The sequence below is a fragment of the Bos javanicus genome, chromosome 4 (assembly GCF_032452875.1).
Source record: "Bos javanicus breed banteng chromosome 4, ARS-OSU_banteng_1.0, whole genome shotgun sequence".
Classification (NCBI taxonomy): Eukaryota; Metazoa; Chordata; class Mammalia; order Artiodactyla; family Bovidae; genus Bos; species Bos javanicus.
The window spans coordinates 102,398,554-102,421,297 of NC_083871.1; the positions used below are offsets into that span (position 1 = coordinate 102,398,554).

A 22,744-nucleotide genomic window follows, 5' to 3' on the forward strand; every position below is an offset into this window, starting at 1 on the left:
ATTTGAAAAATGAATAACTTACACCTCAAGTGCTAAGAATTTGTCAGGTTTGGGGGTCCTGAATACCCTCAGTCTTATGCTTCATGCAGTTTTATGAAACGAACAAAGCTCTGGCTGCCAAATTTGATAAAAATGCATCTTGAAAAATGTAACACACCCCTGACAATCTTTTTATCCCAGCTCTACTGAGGTATAATTGACATATAATAAACCACATGTATTTAAAGTGTACAGTTTGATGAGTTTGACACATGTATATATTTGTGAAGCCATCATCATAATTAAGACAGTAAACGTATCATCACTGCAAGCTTGTTTGAACTCCCTTGTTTTCCCTCCCTATGATTCATGCCCACAGACCCTACCCACTACCACAGGCGATTGCTGATCTGTGACTGTAACTATAGGTTAGTTTTCATTTTCTAGTATTTTAATAAATAGAATCAGAAAGTATTTATTCTTTTTTTATCTGACTTCTGGTATAATTATTTTGATATTCATCCATGTTGTTGTGTGTAACAATAGTTCATTCCTTCTTATTACTGAGTGGTATTCCAGTCTGTGGATGTATCTCAGTTTTTTTTTAACCCATGACTTTACCTTATAATTGAGCCTTCTTCAATGAACTTGTGCCCTCCTATAACAGGACTGGGCTTCCCTGGTGGCTCGAATGGTTAATGCAGGCGACCCAGGTTTGATCCCTGGGTTAGGAAGATTTCTTGGAGAAGGAAATGGCAAACTACTCCAGTATTCTTGCCTGGAGAATCCCATGGACAAGAGGAGCCTGGTGGGCTACAGTCCACGGGTTTCAAAGAGTCAGACACAACTTAGCAACTAATACACACTCACAACAGGGCTATCGTGAAATCTCTTGTCTTTGGGAACAATTGGTCAAATTACATTTCTGAAGCTGCAAAGCTAAGGACAGCCCTGAGATGAATGAATCTTCCATTAAGGGTTAGAAGCAATCTGATAGGTCAATTTCTCCAGTTTTCAGACTCCATCTTCCAGTCACAACAGCATAGAATTAGCAATTTGTCATGTTTGCTATAAAACAATGTATGTGCCAAGTGTCCTGATTCAGTTAAGTTCAGTTCAGTAGCTCAGTCATGTCCGACTCTGTGACTCCATGAACTGCAGCACACCAGGCCTCCCTGTCCATCACCAACTCCCAGAGTTTACTCAAATTCATGTCCACTGAGTTGGTGATGCCATCCAACCATCTCATCCTCTGTCGTCCCCTTCTCCTGCCTTCGATCTTTCCAAGCATCAGGGTCTTTTCCAGTCAGCTCTTCTCATCAGGTGGCCAAAGTTTTGGAGTTTCAGCTTCAGCATCAGTCCTTCCAGTGAATATTCAGGACTGATTTCCTTTAGGATTGACTGATTGGATCTCCTTGCAGTCCAAGCGACTCTCAAAGAGTTTTCTCCAACACCACAGTTCAAAAACATCAATTCTTCGGCACTCAGCTTTCTTTATAGTCCAACTCTCACATCCATCCATGACTACTGGAAAAACCATAGCTTTGACTAGACAGACCTTTGTTGGCAAAGTAATGTCTGCTTTTTAATATGCTGTCTAGGTTGGTCATAACTTTCTTCCAAGGAGCAAGATTAAGAACGATTAAACTAAACGAAAGACGTATTTCTCTTCTCCCCCTCCCAATCCCCTATCATTTTAGACTCCTAAGGGGACCTGTGCAACATCAGTGAAGATTGCCATTGACACGGGGTACCGGCACATTGATGGGGCCTACCTCTACCAGAACGAGCATGAAGTGGGGGAGGCCATCAGAGAGAAGATAGCAGAAGGAAAGGTGCAGAGGGAGGATATCTTCTACTGTGGAAAGGTGAGTCTTCCCTTCACCTACACGGTGGGCCTGATATCACTTTTCCTGCTGAAGAAACTCACCAAGCCACCAGCTTGTGGGATCTAGGTTTCCCACACCCCCTGCAATGGAAGTACAGAGTCCTAACCACTGGACCATCAGGGGTGTCCCAAAGAGTGAGTTCTGAACTGGCAAATTCCTCAATCTTGCCAAGAATTTAGGGACTAAATAGCCCCTTGAAGTTAGGGCAAAGTTTTTTCTTCACACTTGGGCATTGATTTAAGACAATATGGAAGAGCCACACCTACAACAAAAGTAGATTTGAGGAGTAAAGGGACATGAGGAAGTGGTTCATATTACTTGTCACAACTTTTTTCTTTAGAATAGGTAGTCTTTTTTCTTCTGTATATGCCAGTTTGTCCATAGATCACTAATTTTTTGAGATATAATTCATGTACCCTAAAGCTCACCGTGTAAAATCAGTGCTTTTTAGTATATTCACAGAGTCGTACAACCATGACCAATACCTTTTCCAGAATATTTTTATCACTCCAAAAAGAAACCCCTCACCTACTAGTAATCACTTCCCATTTATCCCTCTCCGCTAGCCACTGATAAACACTGATCTACTTTATTTCTCTCTAGTTCTCCTATTCTGGACATTTCTTACAAAAGGATTCATGCAATATGTATTCTTTTCTGTGTAGCTTCTTTCTCTTATTATGTTTTCTACTTTCATTTACGTTGTAACACTTATCAGAATTTCATTTCTTTTTATAGCCAAATAATATTCCATTGAACGGATATACCACATTTTGTTTACATCTTTTGAGAAATTGAAATCTCCAACTGATGACAGTTAGAAATCACTATCCATTGAAAAGTAATCAGAAATATAAAGTATCATGATAAGATGAGAGCCAGTGGAAATATGGAATACATATTTACAGGCAGCCTTGAAGGAATGAAACTTAATAACTTTAGAGAACTTGTAATCCAATTCTCCTAAGTTTTCTAAAGAGAACAGAATGGTGCTTCAGACTTCACTCACTGCCCCTTCTCCCAACTCCTTTCCAAGCTCTCTGGGGGCCTGCAGTTCCCCAAGTCACCAGCCACTTATGGGCTATGATTTCAAGGGGCCATGTAGAACCACTGTCCCAAAACACCAGCCTGAAGCTTGTCACTTCATTACAGCTTTGCAGTCTGATTCCTAAAGATTTTGTTTTTACAGAGTCTTTCAGGAGAACTCACCAAGAGTTTCTGGGGAAGAATAAACTTGAACTCATATCCTGAGGCCATGAGCCAAAGATGGAAATATTTTTGAAGTTACAAATGAAAAACAAAAAAAACTTTCCTTTTTATCTCCCTGGTAAACAGTTAAAGTTGTTGCAATACCTATCACACTGAAAAAGAACTGAATTGCCCATTTCATAAGGTTGCCAAGTTAACATTTAAAAGCACTTAAAGAGAACCTAAAACTGTTGAATAAAGATAGATTAAAATATATAAAACAGAATTTTCAATTAGATGGGATGTCAATAATATACAAAAAAGACCCACATTAAAAGCAAAAACACATTTTTCACTACTCTTGCATTGTTTTCTCTTTTCTGTGCTTTGAAGGCAAGAAAAAAATTATTGTTCAACATAGGAAAAAAAATTTACCAGTTTTGCTTGCCCTTACTTGTGGCAAAATGTGTATGGAAATTCAAAGGTTTTTTTTTAATCCAAAAAAATATGTGAGCAAATTTGATGCTCCAAGAAAATATCCTCATTTATCCTGAGGCTCTGACTACCCCTCAGTACCCTAAGTTTCACAGACCTCAAGGGTACACATGCTCCATTCTGAGAACCCAAGGCTGAATTTTTCATTACTTAGCACTTTAGTGACTGAGTAATTTATTTTTCTTTTTTCTTATATATGTTAAACTGTCTACTTGCCTTTTATTTACCTTTTTGGCTTTATTGAAATATAACTGATGTATGACACTATATAAGTGTAAGTGTATAACACATTGATTTGATACAATTATATACTGCAAAATGGTTACCACCATTGTAAATTAGCTAACACCTCCATCACATTACATAATTACCATTATTTTTTGTGATGAAAACATTGAAGATTTATTCTCTTAGCAACAGTATTACTAACTACAATCACCATGCAATTCATTAGATCCCCAGAACTCACTCATAACGGAGTTGGCATCCTGTGACCAACATTTTTATTGGTTTTTAATTCATGAATAGCTGTTTAACTGATGATCATTTTGGAGGACAAAGATCTCCAACAAAGGAGTCTCCCATGCCATCATTTTGGTGACATCACCAGTTCAGATTGAGTACTTTCTTGTTAGGGATTGGCAGAATTTTCCTGGGGAAATGAGGAAGTGGACCAAATGGGAACAAAGGAGCTATCAAAAGGGATCTAAACCTTTACAATAATTTAAAATTTCACCAGCATCTACACCACCCATCACAATGTGAAACATTGGTGAAGTCACGTACACAACCATGTTTCATACTCAGATGAGTCACACCTTCTATCAGTGAAATAAAAATAAAGCATCAGGCCAGGGCAGCACCACTAGTTGGATACGTGTTCCCTAATTACACAATGAGGAAAAATGAAAGTGCTAAGGGTGGATTCGGCAATTAGCACTGGGAAGAGGAAGACTTTATTGCTGATTAGGTTCTCTGTGGTTCAGGTGGATCTTTAAATCTCTGGTACTATATTTGGATCACATTATACTCTGGGCATCAAGACTTATATCAGTTCAACCTATACTCAGATGACACTGCAGTTTAAACATATCTCTGTGAAATTAAATGAGTGAATACAATGTATATGAGTGTAAAGGCAACTGGGGTGGAGAATTCCCTGGCTGTCCTATAGTTAGAACTCCATGCTTCAACTGCAGGGAGCATGGATTCCATTCCTGGTCAGGGAACTGAGATCCTGTGTGCTGTGCAATGCAGTTAAAAAAAAAAAAAAGTTAAAAATATTTTAAAAGGGTGCATTATTATTTTTAAAAATACCATGGATATTAACTATCCCCTTTTTTTCTTTCAGCTGTGGGCTACAAATCTTGACCCAGAGTTGGTCCGCCCAACTCTGGAGAGGACACTCAAGGACCTCCAGCTAGATTATGTGGATCTTTACATCATTGAAATACCCATGGCTTTTAAGGTAGGTTCAGATACCTAAAGGTTATGCTTCACTCTTTGGCAACCATGAGCAAAAAGCTCTGTGCAGGAAGCTCATTCATTACTTAGAACCATAAAATAAAATGATGTTTTGTTACCATAAATAAGATAGTACTGACCAGGCCCAACAAATGCCAAGAAAAATCCTGTGTATCCATCTCAGGCCTGGATCCCAGGTTTCTTGATTCATAATCCAATGCATGTTCTATCATGTCTTTACAGTAATACTTTGAACTTTCTTTGTTAAACCAACATGTAATCTACTAACTGTAGTCCATACTGTAGTTGCCCAGCATCCAGCACACCCTTCTTCCCATTCACACAGTCACAAAAACATCTCTGCACAACATAATGTAAAGTAATAGATACAACTGAAAACTTACACTCCACCCTTCAGGTTTTCTTCCTTTGGAGAGAATAGTCAGGTTTTTGAAGCCAGCTCCAAGATCAGGACTTTTGTGTGATATATGTTCCTTTAGTTCAAATCACTCCTTCCTTGAACTTTCTCAATCTATGGGCTCACTGTTAATTTAACCATCACCAAAACACCCACTATACACTTCTGAAGATCAGCAACAGCTTTAAAATTTCACTGATGGAAGGAAAGACTGAAAAACAAAGTTGACCACTTATCCATGAGGTATGTGAGGTCCTGCTGGACAGGAAAAACAAGAGCTCTCTGCCATTGCAGTGACCAGAATTTCTTTACACAGCCAATTTGGCTGCCCCTGCTCTGTTCTCTAGAAGCACCTTCCTTATTGACCTTCCTCTGTGGTCATATCCAAGATGTGACCTAGTGGTGGTGGTTTAGTTGCTAAGTTGTGTTTAGCTCTTGTGACTCCATGGACTATAGCCTGTCAGGCTCCTCTGTCTATGGGATTCTCCAGGCAAAAATACTGGAGTGGGTTGCCATTTCCTTCTCCAGAGGATCTTCCCAACCCAGGGATCGAACCTGGGTCTCCTGCATTGCAGGTGGATTCTTTAGTGACTGAGCCACCTTAGCAATTATATATCCCAATAACCTCATTTCACCAAAGAGAAAACTTAGACCACAAGTAATGAACTACTCAGTCAGGCTTAAAGTCCATCAGAACTGGGACCAGATCCTGGTCCCTTAATGCCAATCCCAATCTTGTTCCCTTATATTACCCTATCTCTTATCCTCATGAGCTTAATGATCCCAATGTCCTGTGGACTACAGTGATGTTTTGAATTCAGGCTCTTTGGATTTTGACCTCAACCCTTCTCTTCACTCAGCTAACTTTGATTCTTTTTCGAATGGCAGAGTTCTTACAGATTTGGAAAGAAGCTATATTTAAAAGTGAGAAAATGAAATTTACTTCTCTGTAGCTGACTAATGACTTGTAAAATCTTTTGGAGAAGGTAAATAGAGAAATTCTATTTCTATTTTTAAATAGGATCAGAGCTCAAGGACACAGAGAAGGTAAAACTTTTAACAGTGACAAATTTCACAATACAGTGACATTACCTCCCAACTGAACCTGTACTTCTTGTAATTGAGAAATCAATCTTTGAAGTCAAAATATCACATGCTTTTTGAATCTCATGATTTTTAAAAAACAAATACCTTTCTTGCTAAAATGTTTTAGCACTTTGTTATTTTTTAATGTCAAGTTAACAAGCAGACACAATTTCAGAACAAAATACAAAGTACGAAAAAGCATAAGACATTTTAAAAGGACAAAGTTATTGCTAAATAGGAATGAGAATGGACAGGGTGGATTTTTAGAAGGTTGAATTATTCTTCTAATAATGCTTTATAGTCAGGAGCAGGAAAGGAGGAAAAAGACAATGGGCTTGTCCAGATGAAGGGATTAGTAAAGTTAGCACAGTGGAAGCTTAAGGAGACATCATAGAAATATCTAAGATGGGTTCAGACATGATAAAGAATTAAATTTTGGGAGAGTAAAAACTATTAATATTAACAGAGTTCATGATGGAGGCATAAAGCCATTTCAGATCAGAAGTAAAATTAGGAAATGCTAAAGATAAGAAACATGGAGGTAGAATAGAGTGGAAATAAGCATCATAAGGTTCGTCTAGTAAAGGCTATGGTTTTTCCAGTGGTCATGTATGGATGTGAGAGTTGGACTGTGAAGAAAGCTGAGTGCCGAAGAATTGATGCTTCTGAACTGTGGTATTGGAGAAGACTCTTGAGAGTCCCTTGGACTGCAAGGAGATCCAACCAGTCCATCCTAAAGGAGATCAGTCCTGGGTGTTCATTGGAAGCACTGATGCTGAAGCTCAAACTCCAATACTCTGGCCACCTGATGCGAAGAGTTGACTCATTGGAAAAGACCCTGATTCTGGGAGGGATTGGGGGCAGGAGGAGAAGGGGATGACAGAGGATGAGATGGCTGGATGGCATCACTGACTCGATGGACATGAGTTTGAGTAAACTCCAGGAGTTGGTGATGGACAAGGAGGCCTGGTGTGCTGCGATTCATGGGGTTGCAAAGATTCAGACACGACTGAGCAACTGAACTGAACTGAACTGAAGCATCATAAGTGTTAAGGAGGTCAAAGGGCTTAGAAATCAGAGATATACAGGGTAGTTAATATGAAAGATTACATGGCTTTGATGAGAAAGGAGTCCTTTTCCCACTTTCAGTGTAACAGAAGAAAATTTAGATGAAAATTTTAGATGAAATTTAGATGCCCCCTTTATTAAAGAGGGCATGGAGAAAGTGTGATCACCAGGTAAAAGTTTCATTCAGGTTAGATGGCAGAGGGGAAAATTCAGGAAATTTTTTTTTAATATGATGGATTTTATCCAATTCCTTGCTCCTTTTTAATAGCAAAAAAAATTCCTATTATCAAGATCTACAAAGACTTCTATGCCACCAACCAAATCCAATAGACAGTTTGTCCTCATATTTTATTTAACCTCTTTCAATGCAATTGATCACTGCCTCTTTCTTTGTACATTTTCACCTTGTGGCTTTGATGATGTCATCCTCTGATGATTCTTTGGCAGCTCCTTCCCCACTAAACTCCAAATGCTTTGCCCAGTGCTCTTTCTTCAATATTTTTGCCTGACTGAGCCACACTCGTTCTGTAGGTGATTTCACCCAATTGCATGGATTGAATATCATTTAATATGCTGAGGAACTCCCACATTTTACCTGTGCCCACAGTCTCTGAGCCACCATCTGAGACCTCTCTGTTCTCTTCAAATATCCACTTGAATGTCTAACAGTCATTTCAAACTCAAAATGTCCAAAACAAAACTCTCAATTCATTGTCCAGCCTCAGGAAACGGTTACCATCATCCACTCAAGGAATCCATAAATCATCTTTTATTTCTCTCTATCCCATTTCCAAACCCATATGAGATGGGTCCCATATTTACATATAGGAAAAAAAGGAGAAATATGAAAGACAATTTCCACACCATAGTCAATAGATAAACCTACACAGTGTATTAAAAAGCAGAGACATCACTTTGCCAACACAGGTCCATAGAGTAAAAGCTATGGTTTTTCCTGTAGTCATATATGGATGCGGGAGTTGGACCATGAAGAAGGCTGAGAGCTAAACAATTGATGCTTTTGAACTGTGGTGTTAGAGAACACTCTTGAGGGTCCCTTGGACAGCAAAGAGACAAAACCAGTCAATCCTAAAGAAAATCAACCCTGAATATTCATTAGAAGGACTGATGCTGAAGCTCCCATACTTTGGCCAACTGATGCGAAGAACTGACTCATTGGAAAAGACCCTGATGCTGGGAAGGATTGAGGGCAGGAGGAGAAGGGGACGACAGAGGATGAGATGGTTGGATGGCATCACCGACTCAATGGACATGAGTTTGATCACACTCTGGGAGATGGTGATGGACAGGGAAGCTCGGCATGCTGCAGTATGGGATTGCAAAGAGTTGGACACTACTTAGCGACTGAACAACAACAGTCAATCTTCATTGAAAAAGTGTCACCAAAAAGCTAGAAAAGGAGGTTCAACAGTTAGTGTGTGAGGTAGAAAAAATGATGCTGAACTCCTAGAGGCAGCTAAACAGGGAAAGAAAGGAACCACAAGGCGATTAGCCAGACCTAAGAATTAATGAGCTGTCCATTTCTCTTATACTTAAGGAGCATTCCATTCATGAACTATGTTTTTCTTAGCTGAAGAATTCCTTCTCAGCCTTAGTGATGACATTTGGTTTCTCATAAGAATAAGAAATTTGCTGCCCTCAACTTTGGCAAGGATATACTATCCAAACACTGAGTCTAAACGTCCTAATTCTCAACTTTTACGTTTTTCTAATGAGAAATGTTATCATTAAGAGAGAACTTCATGACTTAACAACAATAATCTGTCAATAAATAAAGGAAAAATAAATGCCAGGGTGAGAGAATAAGACGAACGTGTTATATATATTGAACAAGTGAATTTCTGGATAGCTCCACAAAGGGAAGAAGACAAATTTATATGTATATCTTAAATTGGTTTCCCAGGGTCAGGGTATATTGAAATATAGACAACTCAAATTCCATCATTTTAATCCTCAGATATACTTGCCTTTTTTTTTTTTTTTTAACAGCCTGGAGATGATTTTTATCCTAGGGATGAAAATGGCAAATGGTTATATCACAAGTCAAACCTATGTGCCACTTGGGAGGTAAGTTAAAATGAGCTTCTTAACCTTAAAAGATTACATTTTTAAATTGTGATGTGGTTATTCCTGTTAGCTTTATGGAGAGTTGCAACCTTTACTCCCGATGAAGAGTAATAGTCAGGTATTTCTAACCATGAGCAAAGATGCATAAAATCTCCATTTCTGGGCACTGAAAAGTGTTTGATTTTACTTTGATCAAAGAGAAGAATGCCAAAGATAAGGAGGAGAGACAAGTGAGAGGCAAAAAGAAAGTAAAGGAAATAAGCTTTACTATAACAGTAAATAAAAATATATAAATGAGATAGACTCATAATTCTTTTGCTTCTCAAACTGAATTTTTAAAAATCAGTAATATGATGTTTAAAAGAAACAAATGTAAAATAATAAATGAAAAACTGAAAAATAATTCTGGTTCCATTTCTGAGCAATCTGCTGGTTCCTTCCCCAAGATTATAAGAGTGAAAAAGTAGGGGGAAATAATGAGAAAACCCTTATGGACTTATGTGTTGGGGGGAGGCAGGTACAGATATTATGAACTGGTTTGTTATGTGGTAACATGGCAGCTTCTACCCAGAGTAAGAGGCAGTGCAGCAACCAGTAAGATAATTTAGGAGAGGAGCTACTGGGGTTATTTTTACTCTTATGTCTCTCTTGCTATAGCCTTGGGATAAATAAAAGCAAAAATAATGCCAATAGTTCCTCTCTTATATTCTCTTACTGGATGCTGGGCTGCATTTTACTCTGGGTAAAAGGGCCCATGTTAGCCTCAGGAGGGGCTTCCCTGGTGGCTCAGCAGTAAAGAATCCACCTGCAATGCAGGAGGCCCAAGTTTGATCCCTGGGTCAGGAAGATCCCCGGGAGAAGGGAATGGCAACCCACTCCACTGTTCTTGCCTGGAAAATCCCACGGACAGAGAAGCCTGGAGGGCTCTAGTCCATGGGTCGCCAAAGAGTCAGACATGACTTAGCAACTGTAAAACAACATAGCCTTGTTCACTCCACACATGTAGACACTTAGGACTCATGTTCAGACATCTTCAGGAATCAAATCAGAGCAGAACTGAAATCTTGCACTTGTGGGAAGCTAGGGAAAACCTAAGTCTCTGCCTGACCTCTGGCAGATGTTTTCCTGCCTCTTCCAATTCAAACTCCAAAGGCTGGAAATTATAATCTAACAATTATCTCATTCAAAGAGTTGAACACGGCTGAGCATGCATGCATGCAATAGACTTCCCCCTCATGTATAATTTCCTCCAAAGGCTGGAAATTATAATCGAATGATTATCTCTTTCTACTAGACTTCCCCACATGTCGGTAACAGCTTAAAGCTCTGAACTGTGGATTGTTTTTAGGGTTGAGGAGGCACTGACTATGTTTTCTGCTGTCTGGGCCTCTCCACCTGAAAAACCATTTACTCAATCCATATGCTACCAATGCACAATTGAAAGCAGATTTACTCCTTTAAATTTTTTTTATTAATTTTTAATTGAAGGATAATTGCTTTACAGTATCACATTGTTTTCTACCAAACATCAACATGAATCAGCCATAGGTTTACCCATGTCCCTTCCCACTTGAACATGTCTCCCACCTCCCTCCCCATCCCACCCCTCTAGGTTGTTACCAAGTCCTGGTTTGAGTTCCCTGAGTCATACAGCAAATTCCCATTGGCTGTTTATTTTACATATGGTAATATATGTTCCATGTTACTCTCTCCATACCTCCTACCGTCTCCTTCTTCCTTCCACCCAAGCAATGTCCATAAATCTGTTCTCAATGTCTGTGTCTCCATTGCTGCTCTCCAAATAGGTTCATCAGTATCATCTTTCTAGATTCCATAAATGTGTTAGTATATGATGATTATTTTCTCTTTCTGACTTACTTCACTTTGCATAATAGGCTCTAGGTTCATCCATCTCATCAGCACTGACTCAAATGTGTTCCTTTTTTGTGGCTGAGTAATATTCCATTGTATATATGTACCACAGGAAAGTGGAATTTGTAAAAAAAAACAATATTAAGTATTTAGAGATAAATTTAACACAATCTATGTAAGACTTATACAGTTAAAATTACAGTATTTTACTGAGAAGATTTTTAAAATCTAAATAAAAGGAGAGCTATATCATGTTCTTTGACAGAAAGACTGAATACAGATAAGTTGTTAATTCTCTCCAAATTCATGGATAGATTCAATGCAATCCCAATAAAAATCCCAAAAGAAATTGAAAAGCTGACTCCAAAATATATAGGGAGGTACTTCCCTGGTGGTCCAGTGACTAAGACCCAGCACCCCCTGGATTTGATTGTTATCAAATCCAGCATGCAGCAACTGAAGAGGTAACATGCCTCCAGCTGAAAAAAATCCCACATGCTTCAGGGAAGACCAAAGAGGCTATGTGCCACAATTAAGACCTGGTGCAGCCAAAAAAAAAAAAAAAAGTATAGGGAAGTGCAAAAGCCATAATGATAAAGATTTAATTTTCTAAGAAGATATACAATTTTAAACACATACATATCAAATAAAATATATTCAAAATATAAACAGCAGAAACTGATAGAATACAGAAAGACATTGGTAAATGCACTGTTACAATGGGAGATTTCTGATATATTCCTTTAAATTATTGAAAAGACAGGAAAAGCTTGACTTTTAACCTTCTAAATAATGTATGTATGTGAAAGAGACAAGCAAGACCTGTATCCAAAAATAGGAGAAAATACATCTTCCACACATACCATATACATAAAATTTTCAGGTACTATACCAAAAAGAAAACCTCAACAGATTTTAAGAAATAAGATCATTATTATTGTGCTGGTATATGTTATAAAGGGCTTCCCTGGTGGCTCAGATGGTAAAGAATCTGCCTGCAGTGCAGGAGACCTGGGTTTGATCCCTGGGTTGGGAAGATCCCCTGGAGAAGGAATGGCAACCCACTCCAGCATTCTTGCCTAGAGAATTCCAGGAACAATGGAGCCTGGTGAGCTACAGTCCATGGGGTCACAAAGAGTCAGATACTGAGAAACTATCACTTTCACATTTATACATTATGAAAATACAAGGGGAGGGTATGATAAACAATTCCCTCAAATCATTCATTTACAGAATTCCTATTTCCTCCACTTTTCTTTAGTTCACATAATGCTTATTAACATACCCAGGGACTTTCCTTTTTAAAGAATTCACAGTCACCCTTATAAATGTTTATTCTTGCTTGTGTTGAGGCTTTTTTTCTTGACCCACTGGCTTTTATCCTACAGGCTTTGGAAGCTTGCAAAGATGCTGGCTTGGTGAAGTCCCTTGGAGTATCCAATTTTAACCGTAGGCAGCTGGAACTCATTCTGAACAAACCAGGGCTTAAGTATAAGCCAGTCAGCAACCAGGTATGGCACTGACAAGGGAAGGGAGGTGAGGGGGGTGTAGGGGTTGGGAATGTGAAAGAATCCATTACTTAACAGAGGAATCCTGGATTAGGAGTCAGAAAGCCTTGAGGTCACTTTACATACATATCTCATCATTACGTCCTGGGCAAGTCAGTTTATGTCTCTTAAGAAGCAAGATTAGAAACTTCAAGTCCAGGGAAAAGTAACCCAAAATTTTCTGAAGAAAACTATTGAGTGGGAAAAAAACCTACCAGATATTGACATCCACAGTATTTAAAATAATGTAAGATTAGCACAAATGGCACAGTGGTAAAGAATCCACTGCCAATGCAAGAGATTTGGGTTTGATCCCTGGGTGAGGAAGATCCCTGGGAGAAGTGATTGGCAACCCACTCCAGTGTTCTTACCTGGAAAGTTTTCATGGACAAAGGAGCCTGGTGGACTATGGTCCATTGAGTTGCAAAGAGTTGGACATGACTGAGCAACTGAGTATGCACACATGCAAGATTAACCCAAGGAAAACCTACAAATAAATAGAAAATAAGAGATATTGGGCTTCCCTGGTTGTTCAGTGGTTAACAATCCACCTGCCAATGCAGGATTCATGGGTTTAATCCCTGGTCTGGGAAGATTCCACATGCCTTGGAACAACTAAGCCTATGCCCCCCAATTACTGAATCCCTCACACCTAGGGCCCCTGCTCTGCAACAAGAGAAGCCACTGCAATGAGAAGCCTGTGCACCGCAACAAAGAGTAGCTCCCATTCACCCCAAATAGGGAAAGTCTGTGCAGCAATGGAGACCTAGAACAGTCAAAAATAAAATAAATAAGAAATATCTTAGATACAATCTCAAATAAAATAAAACCCTAATGTAAACTAATGAAAAGGAATTTATTTTTCAGTAAATAGTGTGGGGAAAATTGATAGTTGTACAATAACAAATATAGATCTTTGCTTCATGTTATACTTCAAAGTGTCTCTTTGAGCAGGAGCTAGAGACAAAGTAAGAAATTATTTGTGAATACTATGAAAGAATTTTAGTTATCTGGAGCTATGGATAGAAAGGGAAGTCATGGGGAAATTATAAAGAATACTAATACATGTAATAGTATAAAAGTGTTAAATCCTAAAAATATTAAAAGCAAAGAGCAAAGAAAATTAGATGATTATATTTTAAAAATATAATAAGGATTCTTCAATATATGTAAATCAATGTGATACACTATATTAACAAACTAAAAAGATAAAAACCATATGGTAATCTCAATAGATGCAGAAAAAGCCTTTGACAAAATTCAGTACCCATTTATGATTAAAACTCTTCAAAAAAATGGGCACAGAGGAACCTACTTCAACATAGTAAAGGCCATATATGATAAGCCCACAGCAAACATTATTCTCAATGGTGAAAAATTAAGATCAGGAACAAGGCAAAGGTGTCCACTCTCACCACTATTATTCAACATAGTTTTGGAAGTCCTAGTTATAGCAATCAGAGAAGAAAAAGAAATAAAAGGAATACAGATCAAAAAAGAAGTAAAGCTTTCACTGTTTGCAGATGACATGATACTATACATAGAAAACCCTAAAGATACTATCAGAAAATTACTAAAGCTAATCAATGAATTTAGCAAACTCGCAGGATACAAAATCAATACACTGAAATCACTTGCATTCCCATATACTAACAATGAAAAACCAGAAAGAAAAATTGAGTAAACAATCCCATTCACCATTGCAACAAAAAGAACAAAATCTAGGAATAAACCTAAGGAGACAAAAGAACTGTATACAGAAAACTATAAGACACTGATGAAAGAAATCAAAGATGACATAAACGGGTGGAGATATAGTCCATGTTCTTGGGTAGGAAGAATCAATATTGTGAAAATGAGTATACTATCAAGTGCAATCTACAGATTCAATGCGATCCCTATCAAATTGCCAATAGCATTTTTCAGAGAACTAGAATAAAAAAATTCACAATTCATGTGGAAACACAAAAGACCCCGAATAGCCAAAGTAGTCTTGAGAAAGAATAATGGAGCTGGAGGAATCAACCTTCCTGATTTCAGATTATACTACAAAGCTACAGTCATCAAGACAGTATGGTACAGACACAAAAACAGAAATATAGACCAATGGAACAAGATAGAAAGCCCAGAAATAAGCCAACACACCTATGGGTACCTTATTTTTTTTACAAAGGAGGCAAAAATATACAATGGGGAAACAATGTACAAAAACAGCCTCTTCAATAAGTGGTGCTGGGAAAACTGGACAGCTACATGTAAAAGAATGAAATTAGGAACACTTCTCAACACCATACACAAAGATAAACTCAACATGGACTGAAGACCTAAATATAAGACCAGAAACTATAAAGCTCTTAGAGGAAAACATAGGCAGAACATTGGAGGACATAAATCAAAGCAAGATCCTCTATGACCCATATCCTAGAGTAATGGAAATAAAAACAAAAGTAAACAAGTGGAATCTGATTAAACTTAAAAGCTTTTGCACAGCAAAGGAAACTATAAGCAAGGTGAAAAGACAATGCACAGAATGGAAGAAAATAATAGCAAATGAAACAACTGACAAAGGATGAATTTTCAAAATATACAAGCAGTTCATACACAACTCAATACTAGAAAAACAAATAACCTAATCAAAAAGTGGGGGAAAGACCTAAACATACATTTCTCCAAAGAAGACATACAGATGGCTAACAAACCCATGAAAAGATGCTCAACATCGATCATTATTAGAGAAATGCAAATCAAAACTACAAGAGCTATCAAGTGCCACCAGTCAGAATGGCCATCATCAAGAAGTCTACAAACAATAAATGCTGGAGAGGGTGTGGAGAAAAGGGAATGCTCTTGCACTATTGGTGGGAATGTAAATTGATATAGCCACTATGGAAGATGGTATGGAGAATCTTTAAAAAATTAGGAATAAAACCACCATATGACCCAACAATCTCACTCCAAGGCATATATCCTGAGGAAACCAAAATTGAAAAAGATACATGTACCCCAGTGTTCATTGCAGCACTGTTTACAATAGCTAGAACATGGAAGCAACCTAGATGTCCATCGACAGATGAATGGATAAGGAAGTTGTGGTACATATACACAATGGAATATTAGCCATAAAAAAGAATGCATTTGAGTCAGTTCTAAAGGGGTGGATGAACCTAGAGCCTATTATACAGAGTGAAGTGAGTCAAAAAAGAGAAAGATAAATATCATATACTAATGCATATATACAGAAACTAGAAAGATGGTGCCAAAGAATTTATTTGCAGGGCAGCAATAGAGAAACAGACATAGAGAACAGACTTACAGACACAGGAAGAGGGAAGGAGAGGGTGAGATGTATGGAGAGAGTAACATGGAAACTTACATTACCATATGTAAAATAGATAGCCAATGAGAATTTGCTGTATGATTCAGGAAACTCAAACAGGGGCTCTGTATCAATCTGGAGGTGTGGGATGGGGAAGAAGATGGGAGAGAGTTTCAACAGGGAGGGGATATATGTATACCTATGCCTGATTCATGTTAAGGTTTGACAGAAAACAACAAAATTCTATAAAGCAATTGTCCTTCAATTAAAAAATTATTTTTTTAAGTATTCTTGCTGAAAATTAATTGCTTGAGAACTGAAAAAAATATATAATAGTAAGAGGAGGTCATATCCATATGAGTTAAAAACCTAAAAAATATCAATGAAAAAAATCAATGAGAAAAAATACTATGGCTCAAAAGAAATGAACAGAAATTCACAGGTGACAATTTGCAAGACTGGTAAACATATGAAAAATGTTTAGCTGCACTAGTAATTACAGAAATTTAAATTTAAGTGAAATTTTGAATTATGTATCAAATTCACAAAGTTTTTGTTTTATTTTTTAGTATTATGTTCCATGTAAGCAAGTGATGGAATACTGGTAAACTGATTCAACTTTACTGAAAAGAAATTTTGCAAGAAGTAGCAGGAGCCTTAAAAAATGTTCAGTTTTCAAGTTCTAGGAATCTATCCCTGTGTGTGTGTGTGTGTGGGGGGGGGGAATCAGAACACCCATGTGTCTGTTTATCACAGCACTGTTTATCATGGCAAAAAAAAAAAAAAAAAGGAAACAACATAAATATGAAAAATTCAGGGAATGTTTAAATAAATTTTAGAACATTCGTAATACGTAAGCTCTCAACAAAAGATGTTGTTGAATCACTTTTGAGGAAAAGAGACATGGCCATGATACTAAGTGGAAAGACCAGGATGCAAAATGTATCACAGTATGAAGGTGATTATATTATTTAAAAAGTACAAATATTGGAAAGAAATATATTCAAATGCTAACTGTGGCTATCTCTGGCTGTGAATTTTACAAGTAAATTCTGTTCTCCTCTTTATACTTTTCTGTATTTTCAAGTCTTCTGCAGTGAGTGTATATTACTCTTATAATCACAACAAAATACTATAATCTACTTTATTAAATGGGGAAATGATATCCTCTTCCCTCTACTTCATAAAACCTTGAGAAGCTGCACTGAAAAATGTTCTTGAATATGGTAAATATTCACATGTTGGGATGATGGTGGACTTGTTGGTTGAATTCATTGTTTTTAGAAACTCAAAATAGTTCATAACAGAAAAATGAATTATCACCTACATCATGACAGTAACCCACAGCTAAATAGAAGTCTTGCCATATTTAGAAGTAGCACTGTCAAACTGACACTTCAGCTAGTGCTGTACCTGAAGCTGTCAGGAACAGAGAGCAACAAACTTTGTCTCCCTCACTGATCTCAATCCAATCCTTTATTTCTAACCAATCCCCTCTGCAGCATATACTTCCTGCATCCCTAAGAACAATATTTTGTTATAAAAATGTTGAAATGACAAGCAGCTTTCTTCTTACAAATGCACGGAGACAGGTGGTGACTTTTGACCTGAGAATGGAAAAGAATGAAAATTTGACAGTGTGTTTCCTCATGCCAAGCAGGAAATACATTGATCTGTCAGCATGAGACTGTTGATTAACTTCACAAATGTTTCCTGAAAGAGAAGCAAGGTGTGTAGGAAGATCATGCTCCTGCTGCTACTGCTGCTAAGTCGCTTCAGTCGTGTCCGACTGTGCGACCCCATAGACGGCAGCCCACCAGGCTCCCCCATCCCTGGGATTCTCCTGGCAAGAACACCGGAGTGGGTTAGGAAGATCATAGCCTGAACCTATTCATGTGTTCTGTGCTGTTTGAATATGTCAAATATTAGCACAGAACATATGAATAGAGCTGGCACAAATCAGAATGCAGGTCCCCTGGCCCCCAGCATCAACCTGTGCCATGGTAGAACTGTCTCTTCTCCAGAGATACAAAATGAGCAGCTTTCAACCCAGGAATACAATGTGCATAATGCAGGCCTTGGGCTTCCCAGATGGCTCAGTGGTAAAGAATCTTCCTATCAATGCAGAGCTATAGGAGACACGAGTTTGATCCCTGGGTTGGGAAGACCCCTTGGAGAAGGAATCTTCTCTAAGAAGATTAAGAGAAATGGCAATGCACTCCAGTATTCTTGCCTGGAAAATTCCATAGACAGAGGAGCCTGACGGGCTATAGTCCATGGGGACAGAGTGGACACATTTCATATACAAGGGATACATATCCGAAGGTCTTGCATAATTCAAAATTAACATATTTCATAACTAACTTTCCCGATACTGTTATTGTTGAGTGGCTGAGTTGCCTCCAACTCTTTTGAGACCCCAAGGACTGTAGCCTGCCAGGCTCCTCTATCCATGGGATTATCCCTGCAAGAATACTGGAATCTGTTGCTATTTCCTGCTCCAGAGAATTTTCCCACCAGTCCAAATCTAACATAAAGTTTGCAAATATTTGTACTTTTCATTGACTTCATGAACAAACTGACACAAAATATAAGCTCACTCAGTACTCATTCTCAGAGCCTGAGCAATCCAAGTTTCCTTAGTACTCACTGTGGCATTCATCTGGAGTAACATCCCTCTGGGCTCTGCCCCTGGCTTAGACAGTCTGAAAGTCTTCCTAGGGTCAAGCAGTGCTCTCCCAGTCCAATTCAAAGGGAACTGTGGATCTCTCTCAAGCGGTTTCATTTCATACACAGTTCCAACACATAACTCTAGGAACAAAGGAAAGAAGGGAGGTAAGGAAGGATGGAGGGAAGGAAGGGAGAAAGGAAGTAGTAAGGAAAATTTCCAAATTCTTCCATTTTTCCTGATCTTATTCACTGTGCCTAAGTCACAAATGTCCTGACACAGAAATTAATAAATATTTGTTGAGTGTCTTCCACAATGAAGAGAAAATTCAGTGCAGTTTTTCATGGAAAGACAGAAGAGGTTGGGGTTAATTAATGAAAGGACTTTTGCTATTTTCCTTCATGGATTCTGTCCAGCTTCTTATCTTTACCTTGCAAGATTCTGATATCTATCTAAAACTACAGAATTTCCAAAGACTGTTGTAAATACATATGCTATATACACATGTGAATATACTTATTTAGGCCAAAGACAGGTAACAGGACTCCAACCTGATTAGAAAGGAGTCTCTATGGGGAAAACTAAATGTGTTTGGAACAATCAGGCAGGGATGAAATTAAGGAATTCATACTTAGTCTTTGAGCAATGGAGTGACATGATTTAAAATGTGTTTGGAAACATTAGTGTGACAATAAGATGAAAAATGGGAAAGATATTAAAGGGGGAGAGTGATGCTAGGAGTGGAAGAGGATAAGGGAAGGAAACAGACCACCCTTCATATCCCTGGGTGCAAATATGGAGGACCCACTGTAGTACACCATTTCACAGAATGGACTTGAGCATCTGAGGATTTTGGTGTTTGCTGAGGGGTGTTCTGGAACCAATCCTACATAGATACCTAGGGTCTACTGTACTATGGACACTATGTGTCACTTTTTAGAATGAAAAAATGTTCCCAAAGAGTGTCTTAGGGAAAAGGAGAGGTCAATATAATGAGGGGGCAAACTCAACATTAGTAAAACCAAGGTCATGCGATCCAATCCCATCACTTCCTGACAAATAGAAGGGTAAAAATTTGAAGCAGTTTTCTTGGGCTCCAAAGTCACTGTGGACAGTGACTACAGCCATGAAATTAAAAGAAGCTTCCTTCTTGAAGAGAAAGTTATGATAAACTTAGATAGCATATTTAAAAGCAGAGACATCACTACTGATAAAGATCTGTATAGTCAAAGCTATGGTTTTTCCAGTAGTTGTGTATGGATGTGAGAGTTGGACCATAAAGATGGCAAGTGCCAAAGAATTGATTATTTTGAATTGTGGTGCTGGAGAAGATTCTTGAGAGTCCTGACAACAGCAAAGAGATCAAACCAGCCAATCCTAGAGGAAATCAACCCTGAATAGTCATTGGAAGGACTGATGCTGAAGATGAAAGTCCAATACTTTGGCCACCCAATGGGAAGAGCCGACTCATTGGAAAAGACCCTGATTCTGGGAAAGATTAAGAGCAGGAGGAGAAGAGTGCAACAGAGGATGAGATGGTTAGACAGCATCACCGATTCAATGGACATGAATTTGAGCAAACTCTGGGAGATAGTGAAGGACAGGGAAGCTTGGCATGCTGCAGTCCATGGGGTCTGCACAAAGAGTTGGACACAACTTAGTGACTGAACAACAACAAAGGGGAAAGAGAAGAAATAGGAGAAACTGATAGGGAGTAAAAAAAAAGGTTGTCAAATTAGATAAAGGAAAAAAGACTCACCTCTAAGACCTCTGGTTTACCTTTCTACTTTATCAACAGCATTTTCTTGTGCCTTCTAGAAATGTAACTTGTCAAGTATTTAATATTCCAGGTAGTGAAAATCATAATTATATACTTAAAATTTTTAATTAAGCCTTGGTTGATTTTAATTAAAAAGAAAAGAAATTAATAGGTCAAAAGCTACCATAGTGTTTAAGAAGAAGCTTAGAGAACAACTTTTGTTGACACAAGTGTTTTTAGTGCAGGAATGTTGTCAATAAGATACAGGAAATGAAAGTAGGTCTACATTTAGTGCTGTAAATAACTCTCCACCAAGAAGACAAAATGCATCTCTAAATTTACTTTATACACACTCTACTCTTGTGAAAATATTCTTAAATGATAGTGAGGGATAGAGGGCTTTTGCAACATGTCACTTCTATTTACCAAGACTGTAATGTGAACTTGAGACTATGTGTCTGTTATGGAAAATTGTATTTGCTAGAATATTTACTATAAGGAACCAAGTCCATTCACTTATAGCTTTAAAGAATGATAGCTGTAAAAATTGAATTTGTTTCCCAGTTATTTTAGGATTAACCCATAGATAGTGACCTCACTAATCTTGTCTTCCTTCACCTCACTCATATATAAACAATGTAAACTTCTTTTTTGGGAAAAATATTTAAGATTTGCCTCACTATCCATACTACTTTGCAACCGATTTTGTTGAATTATTAAAATCTATATAAAATTGCATTCATCCACAAGTCCTTAATTTTGTGCTCTGCTCTCCAACCACATAGGTTGAGTGCCATCCATATTTCACCCAGCCAAAACTCTTGAAATTTTGCCAACAACATGACATTGTCATTGTTGCATACAGCCCTTTGGGAACCTGTAGAAATCCATCCTGGTAAGTTGTTGTGGTCCTTTAATGGACTGGAACCTGGTGGTCCGGAGTCGATGATACGAAAGGAAAAGAGAGAGAGAAAGAGGCTGATATTCCTTGGTTTATGCAGAAAACCAATAAAGCCCTTTGACACAGGGCTTGCGTCACTCACGAAGGCACCTGACACCCTCTCGAGCGGGGTGAAGGCACAGTGCGCCTTCTCAAGAGGGTCTTAGAAGCCTGGGCAGGAGAATGAGCATGATGCATCTCTGCACTCCAAAGGATTAGCCTGAGAGAGACAGAGAGAGAAAGCAAGACACGGGGACCAAAGCTCTGATGGAACAAAGGTGTTTTAATCAACATGGTGTGGGCATATATACTGTCTTACAAGGTAATTATTCTCAACAAAGATAAAGATTAAAATTCCAGACTTACAAAACATAGGCAATCCACATTAAAGAGAGAGAGAGAGAGAGTTGTAAACAATCACTTTCACTGTATGGTTCATAAGAAGGAAGAGGGTACTTATCACCGTATTGAAAAACTAACAAAGGAAATGCCTGGATTCCTCAGCCCCAGGAGAGGCTTGCCTCTCCTCTTAATTAATAAGGAACAGAGGATTCCTGACAGATCCAAAACAGTACACAGGAAGCCTCCTGTTAAATGCTTCCTGACAGTAAGTAATGCAGTCTGTCTCCTCAGTAAGTATATTTCCTTTGGAGTATTAGGCTAATGTAAATTGCTTGACTGAAATGACTATTCATCTGTGTGATCTTAAGGAAGTAACAATCTCTTCAAGTCATTCTTCACATATACAAATTACAGCTAACAAAACCTTCCTCATTGAAGTGTAATAATCACTTAGACTCTACCTATGAAATTGCCTACCAGTACCTTGATTATTACCTGCCAGAGTAATATTCAGCCATATTCTGAAATTTTTGAATTTTTTGAATCTCTGTATTCAGTGGCAATACTTCTACTGTGATCTCTTCCACAGACTAAAGTAGGAAAATTTCCACTCTGATTTTTTTTT

At 38.1% G+C, this 22,744-nt stretch overlaps 1 protein-coding gene across 1 annotated transcript in view; it reads left to right on the forward strand.

Annotated features, from left to right (window-relative positions):
* AKR1D1 (aldo-keto reductase family 1 member D1) overlaps positions 1 to 22,744 on the forward strand; it is a 51,681-nt gene that overhangs the window by 17,728 nt on the left and 11,209 nt on the right. Inside the window, exons 2-6 of the mRNA XM_061414834.1 lie at positions 1,680 to 1,847; positions 4,903 to 5,019; positions 9,598 to 9,675; positions 12,936 to 13,058; positions 21,623 to 21,732. Coding sequence (XP_061270818.1) covers positions 1,680 to 1,847; positions 4,903 to 5,019; positions 9,598 to 9,675; positions 12,936 to 13,058; positions 21,623 to 21,732 — 596 coding nt within the window. The remainder of the gene's footprint in view (positions 1 to 1,679; positions 1,848 to 4,902; positions 5,020 to 9,597; positions 9,676 to 12,935; positions 13,059 to 21,622; positions 21,733 to 22,744) is intronic.